The sequence below is a fragment of the Mobula birostris genome, chromosome 2, assembly GCF_030028105.1.
Source record: "Mobula birostris isolate sMobBir1 chromosome 2, sMobBir1.hap1, whole genome shotgun sequence".
Taxonomy (NCBI): domain Eukaryota; kingdom Metazoa; phylum Chordata; class Chondrichthyes; order Myliobatiformes; family Myliobatidae; genus Mobula; species Mobula birostris.
The window spans coordinates 189621930-189641770 of NC_092371.1; the positions used below are offsets into that span (position 1 = coordinate 189621930).

Below are 19841 nucleotides of genomic sequence, written 5' to 3' on the forward strand. Positions count from 1 at the left end.
TTTGGAAGATGGCAGCCCAGAAAACTATATTTCATACCTGAAATTATTATTATTATTAAACCTAAAATTATATCTAGACCTGCAAATAGAAACTGCTCTCTCCTCCTCCCACATTCCCAACTCAAATTGTAATGTGTTCTCTTTGTGTTTTTGCTTACTTGTAATAAACTCATTTTAAAGACTTTGTCACTCGCATGGGTCCCAGCTATGCCTGTAATTTTGTCGACTATGTGGAACAGTTCCCCAACTTTTCCTACGCTACATCGACGACTACATTGGTGCTGCTTCCTGCAGCCATGCGGAGCTCCTCGACTTCACCAACTTTGCCTCCAACTTCCACCCTGCCCTCAAATTTACCTGGTCCATTTCTGACACCTTCTCCCCTTTCTCAATCTCTCTGTCTCTATCTCTGGAGACAGCTTATCTACTGATGTCTATTATAAACCCACTAACTCTCACAGCTGCCTGGACTATACCTTATCCCACCGTTACTTGTAAAAATGCCATCCCCTTCCTCAATTCCTCTGTCACCACCGCATCTGTTCTCAGATGTCCTCCTCCTTCAAAGAAAGGAGCTGCCCTTCCTCCAACACTGCCCTCAAGCACGTCGGCCCTCACCCCATCCTCCCTTCACCCCACAAGGATAGGGTTCCTCTTGTTCTTACCTTTCACCCCACCAGCCTCTGCGTACAGAACGTAATTCTCTGCAACTACCACCATCTCCAATGGGATCCCACCACTAAGCACATCTTTCCCTCCCCCCCCCCCCCCACTTTCTGTTTTCTGCGGGGATCACTCCCTGTGCTCCTTTGTCCATTCGTCTTTTTCTATTGATCTCTCTCCTGGCACTTATCCTTGCATGTGGAACAAATGTTACACCTGCCCCTACAGCTCCTCCCTCACTGCTATTTAGGGCCCCAAATAGTTCTTCCAGGTGAGGCGACACTTCATCTGTGAATTTGTTGGGGTCATCTGCTGTATCCATTGCTCTCAGTGTGGGCTCCTGTAATTTGGTGAGACCTGACATAGATTGGGAGACCACTTCACTGTGCACCTATGTTCTGTCCACTAGAAAAAGCGAGATCTCCCAGTGGCCACCCATTTTAATTCCACTTCCCATTCCCATTCCAACATGTCAGTCCATGGCCTTTTCTACTGTCGTGTTGAGGCCACATTCAGGTTGGAGGAGCAACACCTTATAGGTCTGGGTAGCCTCCAACCTGATGGCATGAACATCGATTTCTCAAACTTCCGGTAATGCTCCCCCCCACCCCCCACCTTCACCATTCGCCATTCCCTTTTCATTTCTATCTCTTGCCTTATCTCCATACCTGTCTATCACCTCCCCTGGTGCTCTTCCCCCTTTTCTTTCTTCCATGGCCTTCTGTCCTCTCCTATCAGATTCCTCCTTCTCCAGCCCTGTATCTTTTACACCAAACAACTTCCCAGTTCTTTACTTCACCCCTCCACCCACCTTCTTACTCTGACTCTTCTTTTTTTCTCCAGTCCTGCCGAAAGGTTTTGGTTCAAAACATCGACTGTACTGTTTCCCATAGATGCTGCCTGGCCTGCTGAGCTCCTCCAGCATCTTGTGTGTGTTGCTTGAATTCCCAGCATCTGCAGATTTCCTCTTGTTTGTTAAAGACTGACCTAGTCATCAATGCAACACAAAGTCCACAATTGCATGATTCACTTTTTTAAAAATGTTGTGTGCTCTAACTTTTATGCCACAATAAGTTAATTCCATCACCTTATCTGAAGATCTTCCAAAAGAAGTATGGTGGTTTTATTATTTGGACATTGCTTGTGTTGTGTGGTTCTTTAAAATTACTTAGGAGGTATGAAAACCTATAGACGAGAACCTGTGAATGTGTATCAAAAGCAAAATGCTGAAAAAAAACTTTACAGAATGGGCAGCATCTGTGGAAAGAGAAACAGTTAACGTTTCAGGTTCAGATATTTGGAATCTGGAATTTTGATTTTCATTTACAGTAAATTTTATGTTATCGGAAAATGATGAGGATCATAAAGCAAGTATTACAGAAGAGTCTAATTGACTTAAATGTTGTGGTTAACTATACTATCCTCTGACAATGCAACTCCATCATTATCTGACAAGGTGGGATAACATTCATCTAATTTTATGCTTGTCATGGCCAGCAAATTATCAGGAATGGTTTCTCCTGATATTCATAGTATTTTTTTCCCTGAAGAGCAGTTAATCATGATGAAATTTCCATTTCCCATTACAACCATCTTTGCAAACCTTTCATCTCATCTGTTTTGAATGAACAGGTTCCAGAAATAAAGTAAGAAAACAGTAAATGTTGTAAACTGGCAAGTTTGAAAAGAGGGTATACCCAGGCCATATATTATTTTTAATAGCTAATTGCTTATATAGTTCTATCATTGTTTTGGATTCCAGTTTCCTTTATCTACACATGATCTTAGCAGCAACAATAATTAATATCATCAATTACAGCAGTCTTATTGTACAACATTCTGTGGAGCTTTAGGGTACTACTTTATGTTTCTGCTGTTATGCTAATATAAGATCCTTTTATGCTGATTTTTGTTGCAGTGCATTCCATCCTATGACGAGATCCAAAGAAAAATGCATCAACTTGCTGAATTTCTGGATATGCCACGTTTTCCTGAAATAACTGAAAAATGTTTCTTGCATCCAAATTTACTTTGTATGAAGTACTTGTTGGAAGCTAACTTGCCAGGTAAACCATTGCACATACTTAAAAGAGAATCCGGACTTAAAAGAGAATCCGGCTGAGAACATCAGTGAAAGTGACTACCTTTGCCTTATCTGAATTGGAAGCACAATAATTTAGCTGAAATGTGACTGAAGGGGAGGGAGGAATGCAATTAATATTTGTGTTCATAGGTTTTCCAGGCAAGATAGGGAGAGGAATATAAAGGGAGGAGGGGGAGCAATGCTGATTTTAAAAAATGTAGCTGAGGCAAGGTATGTTAGAAGGATCAGCATTGACACTTAATGGTTTGTACTAAAGAACAGAAGAAGGAATAAACCTTGGAAATATACTCCAGATTTGCTCTTAGTCTGAGGTTGATAGAACAAATTTGGAGGAACATTTCTGACATTTTTACTTCCAAACTAATAAGTTACAAAAGTGGAGTATTTCAGTTGCCATTGACATTAATAGAAATGTAATCAGTGGGGAAGATATGAGGCCACCGAATTTCTAGATTGCACTTAGAACATTTTTATCTATTAAATAGCAACAATAGGGAGAGGTGTTGGGGAAATTGGATTTAAATTTAGAGAATAAAACAGGTCAATGAAAGGAATACAAATAATGTAGTCATAATTTAGTTAGATTTATCATAGTTATGGAGGAGGTAAAGGTAGAATAAAAGTAAAGATTTTATGGTGGTTCTCAATCTTTTTTCGCTCGTGGCCCACTTGTGACTTTCATTTACCTCTGTGGCCCCCCACCTTTCGTTAGTTGCTCAAGTTTTTTTTGGGTCAACTGTACTAATTATTTAAAATACAGTCAATATTTATGTTTTAGCAGGCTATGGGTATTATTATATACTAAAGATAATGTTACAGATGTATATGAAAAATAAAAACAATCTTAAAGCTTTGAATAGGATACTTTATTTATAATATATGTAATATTATTCCATCCAGCAATGAAAAGTGCCTAATATTGTTACTTTGGGTATTTAGTGAGATCCTTGCGACTGACACAAATTAGTGAGCTTTTGAATATCTGGTTGCAACTTGGTTAAAGGTAATCAAAGATCACCTCTTTTCTCAACATCAAAACGATTACAAGCTTTTGATAGCAGTTGAAGAGCTTGACTAAAACCATATTCAACTAAATAAAGGGTGGGAAATCCAATTAAGAACAAGGTTGCTTTCTCCCAGAGCTGTGGAAACTTATTTTGAGTATCACTAGTTATCCAGAAATTTTGCTTGCTGCATTCACCTCAAATGGATCCACCAACCAATCTGGAATATGCACCTCCAGCAGGACTCTGAACTGAAATTCCCTATCGGTTTGCAGTTGTTTCAAATGATCAAGTTATACAATCAGATCATCATCCTGCAATTCTATTTTAAGAGTGGCCAGTGAAAGAAATTGCATAAACTCCAATGTTGCTGAAAAGTTTTGTGTTTTCCAAGGAAAGCAGTAATAGCCTCTTTGTATTATATGAGATTGTAGTTTTTTTTGTAACTGGATGTTGCTGGGACTTGAAGATCTGTGTTATAAAGAAAGGTTGAATAAGTTTGGATTGTATTCCTTGAATCGTAGGAAAATGAGGGGAGATTTGATAGCGGTAGCAGAATTATGAGGGGTATTGATAGGGTAAATGCAAGCAGGGTTTTTCTGGTGAAACTAGAACTAGAGATTATAGGTTAAGGGTGAAATTTGAAATATTTAATACCTGAGGGGGAAACTTCTTCCCTCAGAAGGTGGTACTAGTGTGGATCAAGCTACTAGAAGGAGTGGTGGATGAAGTTTTGGTAAATACATGGATGGGAGGGGTATGAAGGTCTATGGTCAGGGGCAGGTCAATGGGACTAAGCAGAATAACAGTTTGGCATGGACTAAATGTCCCCATAGGCTTGGTTCTGCGCTGTTGTGCTTTATGACTGTATACACCATAAAACTTCCCCTAGGCCATCATTATGTAAGGGAATAAATTGGTTAGTCTTTCACAGTATAGGATGATTCAGGTTATTACTGCAAGAATAGTCACCAGCATTACATTAGTCGAAATTTACAGTGAGACCTGCTTACTCCAGCAAACTATCTAACCTTCAGTAGGAAGTGTACTACTTAGTACCAGCCAATAGTTTTGTCCTCTAGTGTTTACAATCAGTTATGCCAGAAGGCTGGCTATATCACAGATTGTTAGTTAATCTTAACTGCTCTCCCAATGTATATCTTAAAGATAAAATGTATATCTTGCCAGGATATAATGTTTGTTTATAAACATTCAATTAAACTGGATGGGTAATAAATAAGGTGGTGGTGTTTGCATTAGAACCCAAACTGGTTTTACTAGAATAAAGGAAAAGAAAAATATGGACAATCTATACAGCTTTAAGAAATTCTTTGAAGTTAAACTAATTTTTTCTTTTAATTGATTATCTCAAACCAGAGAGCATGTGTATTTGGACACAAAGATTGGTGAAGAAAATGGGCATTGGCAATGTGGACTATCTGACCTTTCACCCCTTATCTAGAGGGGCAAAGACCATCAATTATGAAATTCAGGCTGTAGCAGTGATTGTGATATCTCTGAAACTCCTGTTTGTGCTTGATGACAAGCATGAATGGTAAGTCACTTGATGTGTGTTATAAAGTATTACAGAAATTGCAAAGGTCTGATTTTTAAAACTGCTTTGTAATTTTGTACCATTTAACAGGTTGCTGTCTAACAGAGCAAATGAGATAAACAAGCAAAATGATAAAGGTATTTCATGTTCTTGTAAGATATGTGAATCTACATTCCAGTATTATGGCAATCAAGAGTGATATACCACACATTTCTTTTAGCTATTATATTCTGATCATTAAATAGTCCAGTGTTGAGGAGACAATTGAACTCCATAAGATCATAAAACATAAGAGTAGGACTAGGCCATTCAGCCCGTCAAGTTTTTTCCACCATTCCATCATGGCTGATTTATTATCCCTCTCAACCCTGTTCTCCCACCTTTTAAATGTAAACTTTGAAGCCCTTATTAATCAAGAACCTATTAACCTCTGCTTTAAATATACCCAATTCCTTGGCCTCCAGCTATCTGTTGCAATCAATTCCACGTCTTGCTAAAGAAATTCCTCCTCGTCTGTGTTCTAAAGGACTTCCTTGTATTCAGAGGCTATGACTTCTGGTCCTAGACTCCCTCACCATTGGAAGCATCCACTCTGCCTAGGCAATTTCAATATTTGATAGGTTCCCCCGCCCCCACATTCACCACCTCAGCCATTAACCATCTCAGTTTAATTGAATGTGCATAAACAAACATAATACCCTAGCCGTATACTTTTTATTTTTAGGATACACGTTGTCAGAGCAGTTACATTTGTGAACAATCTATGACATCAAATAGACAGTAGATGCACCCTTTTCTAGAGCAAATCCATTTTTTCCACTCACTATATTCTTTCTGCCTATCCTTGTAATGTTGCTCTGTATTTATCTAATTCTCTTTCGACAACTCCATCTTGGTAGATGGTCCCTCATGGTAAAGGCTGACTTGTTTTCATTCTGCTACTCCAGCATCTGGTATGACCACTGCAGTCAGTGTTGGAGCTATGTTCTCTGCTTGGATGAGGCAGAAATTGTCTGATGGGTTGAATGAATGGATGGGTAGCTTGTGATGTTGTAGACTCTTATCCTTTATGCTAGGCTTTCGTATGGTTCCCAATGAGCTTTCAAAATTATCCTCACTGGACCTTCTCCACTTTAAAAGGCTGGGGTTGAAGGATTTACAGGAATTGGTGCAGATTTTGCAACTTTTCCCAAGGTTTTGAAGGACATCTCTGACTATTTTCCAGAAATCCATCTGTTGATCTCCTCTCCTACCCATGATCCACAAACCAGACTGTCCGGGTTGCCTCTGCCTGCTCCTGTCCTACTTCAAACTGCTAATTGCACAACCTCCAGCTCCGGCTCCAGCCCAGACCTTGATCGCCAGCACCTTGTCTTCGTAGAACAGTCTATGTACAAAGCCTTCCCCAGTTATACTCCCCAACTTTTCCTCCGCTACATTGTCACCTGCATTGGTGCTCCTTCATGCACTCATACTGAGCTCGTCAGTTTTATCAATTTTGCCTCTAACTTCAACCCTGCCCTTAAATTCACTTGGTCCAACTCTGACACCTCCCTTCCCTTTCTTGATCTCTCTCTTTCTGTCTTTGGAGACAAGCTGTCAACCTACATCTTTTATAAACCTACTGATTCCCACAGCTATCTTCAGTACAAACAGGAGAAAATCTACAGGTGCTGGAAATCCAAGCATCATACACAAAATAATGGAAGAACTCAGCAGGCCAGACAGCATCTATGGAAAAGAGTACAGTCAGTGTTTTGGGCTGAGACTCTTTGGCAGGACAGGTCTCAGCCCGAAATAGCGACTGTACTTTTTTCTATAGATGCTGTCTGGCCTGCTGAGTTCCTTCAGCATTTTGTGTGTGTTATCTCGACTATACTCTTCCCTCCCTATCTCTTGTAAAAAATATTATCCCCTTTTCTCAGTTTCTTTGCCTCTGGCATATCCATTCCCCAGGTGTGGCATTTCATCCTAGGACTTCAGAAATGCCCTCCTACTTCAAAGAACGGGGTTTCCCTCCCTCCACTATTGATGCTGCTGCCACCCGCATCTCCTCCATTTCCCATACATCCACGCTTATCCATCTTCTTGCCGCCTTAATAGTGATAAAGTCCCTCTTGTCCTTACCTACCATCCCATCAGCCTCCTCATCCAACAAATTATCCTATCCTCCGGAACTTCCACCATCTCCAAAGGAATCCTACCACTAAACGTTCCTTTAACTCCTCCCTCTGCTTTCTGCAGGGATTGCTTCTTCTGCCAATCCTTTGTCCATTTGTCCCTCCTCACTAATCTCCCTCCTAGCATTTACCCCTGCACGCGGTGTAAGTGCTGCACCTACACATACACTTCCTCATTCACCTCCATTCAGGGTCCCAGGCAGTTCTTCTAGGTGAGGCAACACTTCACCTGTCAATGTGCTGGGATCGTCTTTTGTATCCGGTGGCCCTGATATGGCCTCCTCCACTTTGGTAAGACCTGTCATAAATTGAGAGATGGCTTTGTTGAGCACCTCCGCACCATCTGCCACAAGCGGGACTTCCTGGTGGCCAAACATTTTAATCCTGATTTCTGTTCTGATGTGTCGGTCCATGGTGTCCTCTTGTGCCAAGAGGAGGCCAGCTTTGGTGGAGGAGCATCATCTTACATTCCGTCTGGATACCCTCCAACCTGAATGCATGAATATCAGTTTCTCCCTCCGGTAAAATAATTTTCTTCTCCCCTTTCTCTATTCCCCACTTTAACTTTTACCTTTTCTCTCCTGCCTATTACTTCCCCCTGGGCTCCCCCCCTCCCCTTTCTCTCAGGGTCCACTCCTCCTTCTCCGGCCCTTAACCTTTCCCACTCACCTGACTTCACCTATTACCTTCCAGCTAGATTCCTTCTCCTCCCCCCACCATTTTAGTCTGGGATCTTCCCCCTTACTTCTCAATCCTGAAGGGTCTCGGCCTGAAACATTGACCATCTGTTCATTTCCATAGATGCTGCTTGACCTGCTGAATTCCTCCAGCATTTTGTGTGTGTGTGTTGCTTTGGATTTCCAGCATCTGCAGACATTCTTGTGTTTATGATCTCTTGTGAATGAATTGGAATGCAGTTTCTTTATCACAAAGTTTGAAGGCTGCTTTGAATGTGATCAATCACAATATTTGACAGAGCATTCTAAGTCCTGTACAAATGTTTCTTTAAAAACAAGACCCGTATTCCCTCTGACTCTTTTTGCCATCATTTTAAATCTATACTTTCTATTTGTTGAATCATGTGGGTATTGCAAACAATTCCACTTTGTAACACACAGTATGTGGGAGGAACTCAGCAAGTCAGTTTGTATTTATAAAAGGAATAAACAAGTAATGCTGTAGGCCAAATGAAAGGAAGGGGATGGAGGCCAGAGTAAGTAGGAGGGGACAGGCAAGCAATACCAGCTGGCAGGTGAGATGTGAGACCAGGTGAGGGGGAAAGTAGGTAGATGGGGGGAGGGAATGGATGAATGGGAAACTGGAAGGTGAAAAGTAGAAGAGATAGAGGGCTGAAGAAGAAGGAATCTGATAGAAGACACTGCAGTAATGGGAGGGAGATGATGGGCAAGGGAGAAGAGAAGGGGAGAGAGTGCTGCCAGAATGGGGGATATAATGGCTGGGGGGGTTGGGTGAAACAGAGAGGAGTGGTTACTGGAAGTTAGAGAAATCGATGTTTATGCCGAGGAGGAGGCTGCATCTGGAGCACCAGATATAATAAATGACTCCAACATGTACGACTCACATGGAAGGATTGTTTATTTCCTAGAATGGGCAAGGGAAAAAGTTGCTCAAGATTCACAGTATCTGCAGAATCTCTTGTGTCTCCACTTTTTTTTTCAATCTAAACCCTTTTGTAGTTTTAAACATTGCTATCCAACTTCTTAGCCTTTTCTGCTGTTAGGACAGTCCTAGCTTCTAAACTTTATCCATGTAATTGTTCTCCTTTATTGCTGAAACTTGCTAATATTTTTTATCAATTCTTCTTGCTGTCCTACTCTTTAAGCTCAATTCTATTTGCTGTGTCTTCTTGAAGTTTCTTAGTATGTGCCACACAGTAGGAACTAAGGCCAGCACAAGAGTGTGTGTATGTAAATGTTTGTAAGTGGAAGGTCATGATGAAAGTGTGCTTAGTTAAAGTACATTTGATACTGGGGTCTATAAAAGGTTGTGTTGAATCTGTACAGTTCATTGGTTAGGTTACAACTGGTCTGTTGTGTCCATTTTTTGAGTATCGCATGTTAAATACTTCAGAAGTTCATAGAGAGGGTATAGAAAAGATTCACCAATGTAGTTCTTGGAATAAGGGGTTTCAGCCGTGAGGTTAGGTTGGAGAGGCTGGGATTCTTTCCTTAGAGCAAAGAAGGTTAAGGGGAGAATAATAGAAATGTACAAAATCTTAACAGGCTTTGAGAAAATAAATAAAAGCTAATCCTATTAGTGAATGGATCAGGAACTGGGGACACAAAATTTTGGGCAAAAGACACACTTGGGAAGGGAGTAGTTAAGATCTGAAATTCACTGCTTGTAATGGTGGCTGTAAAACAAAATCGGTTGATGCCTTCAAAAGAGAAAGCAGATAGACACGAGGGAGAATTATTTGCAGAGCTGAGGGGCAAGAGCAGAAGAAGGCGACTTGCAGAGTTGCTCTCTGGGGAATTGACATGGACTTGATGGATTGAATGGAAATCTCTTATGCTGTTACAGTTATGTACTTTATTCATTACACTTTCGTTTGGCTCAAGTTTTAGCATTGTAACTTTACCCCAAAGATAAAGATGTTAATGCTTGTGCAAACAAAAATGCAGTCCAGATACTAAACTTTTGGATTCCTTTCTCTAGTCTGGGTAAGGAGCCATTCATCACATTTCTTCACTCCTGTCCTTTAATCAGTTTTGTATCCATTTTGTTATTAACCCATGGTCCTTATTTTTGACATCAAGTCACAAATTGAGTGCTTTTTGAAAAACCATATGACAATTGCATTGTCTTTGCCACTCTCTTCAAACTAAAACTGAGATTAGGTCAAGTTTATTGCCATCTCAAGTCAAGTCAAGTCACTTTTTACTGTCATTTTGACTGCAACTGCTGGTACAGTACACAGTAAAAATGAGACACCGTTTTTCAGGACCATGGTGCTACATGAAACAATAAAAAAAACTACACTGAACTACGTAAAAAAAAAGCAAGACAAAACTACACTAGACTACAGACCTACCCAGGACTGCATAAAGTGCACAAAACAGTGCAGGCATTACAACAAATAATAAACAAGACAATATGCACAGCAGAGGGCAGTAGGTTGGTGTCAGTCCAGGCTGTGGGTATTGAGGAGTCTGATGACTTGGGGGAAGAAACTGTTACATAGTTTGGTCGTGAGTGTCTTTTGCCAGATGGCAGGAGGGAAAAGAGTTTGTATGAGGGGTGCGTGGCGTCCTTCATAATGCTCTTTGCTTTACGGATGCAGCGTGTGGTGTAAATGTCTGTAATGGTGGGAAGAGAGACCCCGATGATCTTCTCAGCTGACCTCACTATCTGCTGCAGGGTCTTGTGATCCGAAATGGTGCAATTTCCAAACCAGGCAGTGATGCAGCTGCTCAGGATGCTCTCAATACAACTTCTGTAGAATGTGGTGAGAAGGGGGCGGGGGGGGGTGAGGTGGAAGATGGATTTTCTCAGACTTCGCAGAAAGTAGAGACGCTGCTGGGCTTTCTTTGCTATGGAGCTGGTGTTGAGGGACCAGGTGAGATTCTCCCCCAGGTGAACACCAAGAAATTTGGTGCTCTTAACGATCTCCATGGAGGAGTCGTCGATGTTCAGCAGAGAGTGGTCGTTCCGTGTCCTCCTGAAGTCAACAACCATCTCTTTTGTTCACATTCAGAGACAGGTCGTTGGCTCTGCTCCAGTCCATTAGCCGCTGCACCTCCTCTCTGTATGCTGACTCATCATTCTTACTGATGAGACCCACCATGGTCGTATCATTGGTGAACTTGATGATGTGGTTGGAGCTGTGTGTTGCAGCACAGTCGTGGGTCAGCAGAGTGAACAGCAGTGGACTGAGCACACAGCCCCGGGGGGCCCGCGTGCTCAGTGTGTTGGCGTTGGAGATGCTGCTTCCAATCCGGACTGACTGAGGTCCCCAGTCAGGAAGTCTAGGATCCAGTTGCAGAGGGAGGTGTTCAGGCCCAGTAGGCTCAGTTTTCCAATCAGTTTCTGAGGAATGATTGTGTTGAATGCTGAACTGAAGTCTATGAACACCATTCGAACATACGTGTCTTTTTTGTCCAGGTGAGTTAGGGCCAGGTGGAGGGTGATGGCAATGGCGTCATCTGTTGAACAGTTGGGACGGTACACGAACTGCAGGGGGTCCAGTGAGGGGGGCAGCAGGGTCTTGATGTGCCTCATGACGAGCCTCTCAAAAACACATATATACAACCAAAGAAAACCACATTCTTCTGGACCACGGTTTATCCACAAAACATACAGTGCCTATAGAAAGTATTCAACCCCCTTGGAAGTTTTCATGTTGTATTGTTTTACAACATTGAACCACAATGGATTTAATTTGGCTTTCTTGACACTGATCAACAGGTGACTCATTCCTGTCAAAGTAAAAACATATCCATAAAGTGATCTAAATTAATTACAAATATAAAACACAAAATAATTGATTGCAGATGTATTCACCCCCTTCAAGTCAGTATTTAGTAGATGTGCCATTGGCAGCAATAACAGTCTTGAGTCTGTGTGGATAGGTCTCTATCAGCTTTGCACATCTGGACACTGCAATTTTTCTCCATTCTTTATAAAACTGCTCGACCTCTGTCAGGTTGCAGCTCGATGACCTTCGTCTGGTCAGGGAGAGTGAGGAGTTGCTAGAGAGGCGTTACAGGCAGGTGGTCACGCCGGGGCCACGGGAGGCAGACAAGTGGGTCACGGTTAGGAGGGGGAAGGGGAAATGTCAGGTGCTAGAGAGTACCCCGGTGGCTGTGCCGCTTGACAATAAGTACTCCTGTTTGAGTACTGTTGGGGGGGACAGCTTACCTGGGGGAAGCAACAGTGGCCGTGCCTCCGGCACAGAGTCCAGCCCTGTAGCCCAGAAGGGTAGGGCAAGGAAGAGGAGGGCAGTAGTAATAGGGGACTCGATAGTAAAGGGGTCAGATAGGCGATTCTGTGGACGCAGTCAGGAGACCTGGATGGTAGTTTGCCTCCCTGGTGCCAATTTCCAGGATGTTTCTGATCGTGTCCAAGATATCCTGAAGTGGGAGGGTGAGGAGCCAGAGGTCGTGGTGCATATAGGTACCAATGACATAGGTAGGAAAAGGGAAAAGGAGAATATAGCGAGTTAGGAAGGGAGTTGAGAAGAAGGACCACAAAGGTAGTAATCTCGGGATTACTACCTGTGCTACACGACGGTGAGAGTAGGAATGGAATGAGGTGGAGGATAAATGCGTGGCTGAGGGATTGGAGCAGGGGGCAGGGATTCAAGTTTCTGGATCATTGGGACCTCTTTTGGCGCAGGTGTGACCTGTACAAAAAGGACGGGTTGCACTTGAATCCTAGGGGGACCAATATCCTTGTGGGGAGATTTGCGAAGTCTGCTGGGAAGACTTTAAACTAGAATGGTTGAGGGGTGGGAATCAAATTGAAAAGACTAGGAGAGGGGAGGTTAGTTCACAAATAGAGATAGCTAGTAGACAGTGTGTGAGGGAGGATAGGGAGGATAGGCAGGAGGCAGGGGACAGAGAACGGGAGCACACAGACCAAAGATGTAGGGGAGAAGGAAGAAAAAGATGACAAAGTTGTTTGCACCATTAGGGATAAACAGAGAGTAAGAGGTGGAGAGTTTCTTAAATGCATCTGTTTTAATGCTAGGAACATTGTAAGAAAGGTGGATGAGCTTAGAGCATAGATTGATACCTGGAAATATGATGTTGTAGCTATTAGTGAAACATGGTTGCAGGAGGGGTGTGATTGGCAACTAACTATTCCTGGATTTCGTTGCTTCAGGTGTGATAGAACCGGAGGGGCAAGAGAGGGAGGTGTTGCATTGCTTGTCAGAGAAAATATTACAGTGGTGCTTTGGCAGGATAGATTAGTGGACTTGGCTAGGGAGGCTATTTGGGTGGAATTGAGGAATGGGAAAGGTGTAGTAACGCTTATAAGGGTGTATTATAGACCGATGGTCCCCATCCTTTTTTGCACTGTGGACCGGTTTATTATTGACAATATTCTTGCGGACCGGCTGACCGGGTTGGGGGGAGGGGGTAGTGTTGCCAATGGACAAGAGTAGCAGTCAAATACGTTGTGTTTACCCCGAGAAAGACTACCATGACCATGAAGCCTTGTGCAGGCACCAGTGCGCATGCGTGTATGTGCCTATTGTTTTTCTACAAATCGTTTTTGGTGATTCTGTTCGGTGGGGGTGGTGTTAATCACCACCGGAATATAGGTGATAAGTGGCTAATACACTCAATTTCGTTTCTAAAAGGGTTTATCTAACGAATTTAATATTAAACACACAGCGCATATTTTCCTTGCATGAATATAATGATAAGTCATTTATAAGTTACTTATAGGTCAATAGCATCATAACATTTTAAGTAACGTTTGGATATTAAACACACAACACATATTTTCCCTGTATGAACATATAAAATCATTGCAACACACCAATATTGCTGAATCAGTGCGAGCCCTGGACTTGTTTCCCTGCAACAAGACGGTGTCATCAAGGGGTGATGGGAGACAGCGATACTCGAATGGGGTTCCTTATGTCCAGTCTATTCCGCAGTTTAGTTGTTGTTGCATACATTGCAGAGATACGTTGGAAATGGAAGCAACGTTTTCAGTGCTTTCGTGGCTATCTCAGGATATTTAGCCTTGACTTTGGTCCAGAATGCTGGCAGAGATGTTATGTCAAACATACTTTTCAGCCTGTCGTCATTTGCAAGCTTGAGGAGTTGATCTCCTTCCTGCGCTGACATGGATGACGCACGGGTAATGACCTCGCGTGCGTTCAAGCTCAATAGTGGGTGTGACAAGAAATGAGGAAAGGTGCAGCTGACTCCTATCGCCAAATTATATCGTCTCCTCGTGGCCCGGTAGTACATGCTTTGCGGCCCGGTGGTGAGGACCGCTGTTAAAGACCACCTAATGGGGAGCAAGAATTGGAGTAGCAAATTTGTAAGGAGATAGCAGATAATTATAGTAAGCACAAGGTTGTGATTTTGGGAGATTTTAATTTTCCACACATAAACCCATTCTGTAAAAGGGCTGGATGGTTTGGAGTTTGTAAAATGTGTGCAAGATAGTTTTTTGCAGCAATACATAGAGGTACCAACTAGAGAAGGGAGAGTGTTGGATCTCCTGTTAGGGAATGAGATAGGTCAGGTGACAGAGGTACGTGTTGGGGAGCACTTTGAGTCCAGTGATCACAATGCCATTAGTTTCAGTATAATTATGGAGAAGGATAGGACTGGACCCAGGGTTGAGATTTTTGATTGGAGAAAGGCTAACTTTGAAGAGATGCGAAAGGATTTAGAAGGAGTGGATTGGAACAATTTGTTTTATGAGAAGGATTTAATAGGTCATTTAAAGGTGAAATTTTGAGGGTACAGAATCTTTATGTTCCTGTTAGGTTAAAAGGAAAGGTTAAAAGTTTGAGAGAGCCATGGTTTTCAAGGGATATTGGAAACTTGGTTTGAAAAAAGAGAGAGATCTACAATAAATATAGGCGGCTAGGAGTAAATGAGGTGCTCAAGGAAATTAAAGAATATAAAAAGAATCTTAAGAAAGAAATTAGTAAAGCTAGAAGAAGATATGAGGTTGCTTTGGCAAGTGAGGTGAAAATAAATCCAAAGGGTTTCTACAGTTATATTAATAGCATAAGGATAGTGAGGGATAAAATTGGTCCCTTAGAGAATCAGAGTGGATGGCTATGTGCGGAGCCAGAAGAGATGGGGGAGATTTTGAACAATTTCTTTTCTGCAGTATTCACTAAGGAGAAGGATATTGAATTGTGTAAGGTAAGGGAAACAAGTAGGGTAGTTATGGAAACTATGATGATTAAAGAAGAGGAAGTACTGGCGCTTTTAAGGAATATAAAAGTGGATAAGTCTCCGGGTCCTGACAGGATATTCCCTAGGACCTTGAGGGAAGTTAGTGTGGAAATAGCAGTGGCTCTGACAGAAATATTTCAAATGTCATTAGAAACGGGGAATGTGCTGGAGGATTGGCGTATTGCTCATGTGGTTCCATTGTTTAAAAAGGGTTCTAAGAGTAAACCTAGCAATTATCGGCCTGTGAGTTTGATGTCAGTAAATTGATGGAAAGTATTCTTAGGGATGGTATATGGAATTATCTGGATAGACAGGGTCTGATTAGGAACAGTTAACATAGATTTGTCCGTGGAAAGTCATGTTTGACAAATCTTATTGAACTTTTTGAAGAGGTTACTAGGAAAGTTGACGAGGGTAAAGCGGTGGATGTTGTCTATATGAACTTCAGTAAGGCCTTTGACAAGATTCCACACGGAAGGTTAGTTAGGAAGGTTCAATCATCACGTATTAATATTGAAGTAGTAAAATGGATTCAGCAGTGGCTGGATGGGAGACGCTAGAGGGTAGTGGTGGATAACTGTTTGTCAGATTGGAGGCTGGTGACTAGTGGTGTGCCTCAGGGATCTGTACTGGGTCCAATGTTATTTGTCATATATATTAATGATCTGGATGATGGGGTGGTAAATTGGATGAGTAAGTATGCAGATGATACTAAGATAGGTGGAATTGTGGATAATGAAGTAGGTTTTCAAAGCCTGCAGAGAGATTTAAGCCAGTTAGAAGAGTGGGCTGAAAGATGGCAGATGGAGTTTAATGCTGAAAAACGTGAGGTGCTACATTTTGGTAGGACTAATCAAAATAGAAACATAGAAACATAGAAAATAGGTGCAGGAGTAGGCCATTCGGCCCTTCGAGCCTGCACCGCCATTTATTATGATCATGGCTGATCATCCAACTCAGAACACCGCCCCAGCCTTCCCTCCATACCCCCTGACCCCCGTAGCCACAAGGGCCATATCTAACTTCCTCTTAAATATAGCCAATGAACTGGCCTCAACTGTTTCCTGTGGCAGAGAATTCCACAGATTCACCACTCTCTGTGTGAAGAAGTTTTTCCTAATCTCGGTCCTAAAAGGCTTCCCCTCTATCCTCAAACTGTGACCCCTCGTTCTGGACTTCCCCAACATCGGGAACAATCTTCCTGCATCTAGCCTGTCCAATCCCTTTAGGATCTTATACGTTTCAATCAGATCCCCCCTCAATCTTCTAAATTCCAACGAGTACAAGCCCAGTTCATCCAGTCTTTCTTCATATGAAAGTCCTGCCATCCCAGGAATCAATCTGGTGAACCTTCTTTGTACTCCCTCTATGGCAAGGATGTCTTTCCTCAGATTAGGGGACCAAAACTGCACACAATACTCCAGGTGTGGTCTCACCAAGGCCTTGTACAACTGCAGTAGTACCTCCCTGCTCCTGTACTCGAATCCTCTCGCTATAAATGCCAGCATACCATTCGCCTTTTTCACCGCCTGCTGTACCTGCATGCCCACTTTCAATGACTGGTGTATAATGACACCCAGGTCTCGTTGCACCTCCCCTTTTCCTAATCGGCCACCATTCAGATAATAATCTGTTTTCCTATTTTTGCCACCAAAGTGGATAACTTCACATTTATCCACATTAAATTGCATCTGCCATGAATTTGCCCACTCACCCAACCTATCCAAGTCACCCTGCATCCTCTTAGCATCCTCCTCACAGCTAACACTGCCACCCAGCTTCGTGTCATCCACAAACTTGGAGATGCTGCATTTAATTCCCTCATCCAAGTCATTAATATATATTGTAAACAACTGGGGTCCCAGCACTGAGCCTTGCGGTACCCCACTAGTCACCGCCTGCCATTCTGAAAAGGTCCCGTTTATTCCCACTCTTTGCTTCCTGTCTGCTAACCAACTCTCCACCCACACCAATACCTTACCCCCAATACCATGTGCTTTAAGTTTGCACACTAATCTCCTGTGTGGGACCTTGTCAAAAGCCTTCTGAAAATCCAAATATACCACATCCACTGGTTCTCCCCTATCCACTCTACTAGTTACATCCTCAAAAAATTCTATGAGATTCGTCAGACATGATTTTCCTTTCACAAATCCATGCTGACTGTGTCCGATCATTTCACCGCTTTCCAAGTATGCTGTTATCACATCCTTGATAACTGACTCCAGCAGTTTCCCCACCACCGACGTTAGGCTAACCGGTCTATAATTCCCCGGTTTCTCTCTCCCTCCTTTTTTAAAAAGTGGAGTTACATTAGCCACCCTCCAATCCTCAGGAACTAGTCCAGAATCTAAAGAGTTTTGAAAAATTATCGCTAATGCATCCACTATTTCTTGGGCTACTTCCTTAAGCACCCTGGGATGCAGACCATCTGGCCCTGGGGATTTATCTGCCTTCAATCCCTTCAATTTACCTAACACCACTTCCCTACTAACATGTATTTCCCTCAGTTCCTCCATCTCACTGGATACATGGTAAATGGTAGGGCATTGAAGAATGCAGTAGAACAGAGGGATCTAGGAATAATAGTGCATAGTTCCCGGAAGGTGGAATCTCATGTGGATAGGGTGGTGAAGAAAGCTTTTGGTATACTGGCCTTTATAAATCAGAGCATTCAGTATAGGAGTTGGGATATAATGTTGAAATTGTACAAGGCATTGGTAAGGCCAAATTTGGAGTATTGTGTACAGTTCTGGTCACCTAATTATAGGAAAGATGTCAACAAAATTGAGAGAGTACAAAGAAGATTTACTAGAATGTTACCTGGGTTTCATCACCTAAGTTACAGAGAAAGGTTGAACAAGTTGGGTCTTTATTCTTTGGAGTGTAGAAGGTTGAGGGGGGACTTGATAGAGGTGTTTAAAATTATGAGGGGGATAGATAGAGTTGATGTGGATAGGCTTTTTCCAATGAGAGTAGGGGAGATTCAAACAAGAGGACATGAGTTGAGAGTTAAAGGGCAAAAGTTTAGGGGTAACATGGGGGGGATTTTTTTTTTACTCAGAGAGTGGTAGCTGTGTGGAACGAGCTTCCAACAGAAGTGGTTGTAGCAGGTTCGATGTTGTCATTTAAAGTTAAATTGGATAGCTGTATGGACAGGAAATAAATGGAGGGTTATGGGCTGAGTGCAGGTCGGTGGGACTAGGTGAGAGTAAGTGTTCGGAATGGGCTAGAATGGCCGAGATGGCCTGTTTCCGTGCTGTAATTGTTATATGGTTATATGGGATCATGAGTGAACAGCAGTTTTCAAGTTCAGCCATAAATTATCAATGGGATTGAGGTCTGGATGCTCGAGAACATTAATTTTGTTGTTTTTAAGTTATTTCTGTGTAGCTTTGGCTATATGTTTGGAGTCGTCTTGCTGGAAAACAAATTTTCTCCCAAATTGCAGTTCTCTTGCAGACTGCATCAGGATTCCCCTGTATTTTGCTGCATTCATTTTACCCTCTACCTTCACAAGCCTTCCAGGGCCTGCTGCAGTGAAGTATTCCCACAGCATAGTGCAGCCTCCATCATGCTTCATGGTAGAAATGGTGTGTTTTTGATGACGTGTGGTGTTTGGCTCACACCAAACATAGTATTTAATCTGATGCCGAAAAGCTCAATTTTGGTGTTACCAGATCATAGAACCTTCTTCTAACTGACTTCAGAGTCTCCCACGTGCCTTCTGGCAAACTCTGGCCAAGATTTCATGTGAGTTTTTCAACAGTGGCTTTCTGTTTGCCCCTCTCCCATAAAGCCGTGACTGGTGAAACACTGGGGCAACAGTTGTTGTTTGCACAGTCTCTCCCATCTCAGCCACTGAAGCTTGTAACTCCTCTAGGGTTGTCATAGGTCTCTTGGTGGCCTCCCTCACTAGTCCCCTTCTTGCACGGTCACTCAGTTTTTGAGGACAGCCTGCTCTAGGCAGACTTACAGCTGTTGCATATTCTTTCTATTTCTTAATGATTGACTTAAATGTAGTACAAGGGATATTGAGTGACTTGGAGATTTTCTTGTATTCATCACCTGACTTGTTCTTTTCAATAATCTTTTTGCGGAGTTTCTTGGAGTGTTCTTTTGTCTTCATGGTGTAGTTATTGCCAGGATACCGAATCACCAGTAGTTGGACCTTCCAGATACAGGTGTATTTTACTACAGTCAATTAAAACAGCTTGACTGCACACAGGTCTCCAAAAACAGATCTTCATTTAACTAATTATGTGACTTCTAAAACCAATTGGCTGTACCAGTGATGATTTGGTGTGTCATATTAGAGGGGGAGGTGAATACCTACGCAATCCATTATTTTGTGTTTTATATTTGTAATTAATTTACAGTTTGTAGATTACTTTCTAGAGATTTGTTTTCACTTTGATATGAAAAAGCCTTTTTCTG

General features: G+C 42.3%; 1 protein-coding gene across 3 annotated transcripts in view; it reads left to right on the forward strand.

Annotated features, from left to right (window-relative positions):
• Positions 1-19841, forward strand: part of taf1b (TATA box binding protein (Tbp)-associated factor, RNA polymerase I, B) — a 122027-nt gene that overhangs the window by 73896 nt on the left and 28290 nt on the right. For all 3 annotated transcript variants that reach the window (XR_011885006.1, XM_072251216.1, XM_072251217.1), the window contains 3 exons: positions 2582-2729; positions 5149-5326; positions 5417-5463. Coding sequence is in view for 2 of the 3 variants with exons in the window: in XM_072251216.1 (XP_072107317.1) it covers positions 2582-2729; positions 5149-5326; positions 5417-5463 (373 nt within the window). In the remaining variant the exon portion in view is untranslated. The remainder of the gene's footprint in view (positions 1-2581; positions 2730-5148; positions 5327-5416; positions 5464-19841) is intronic.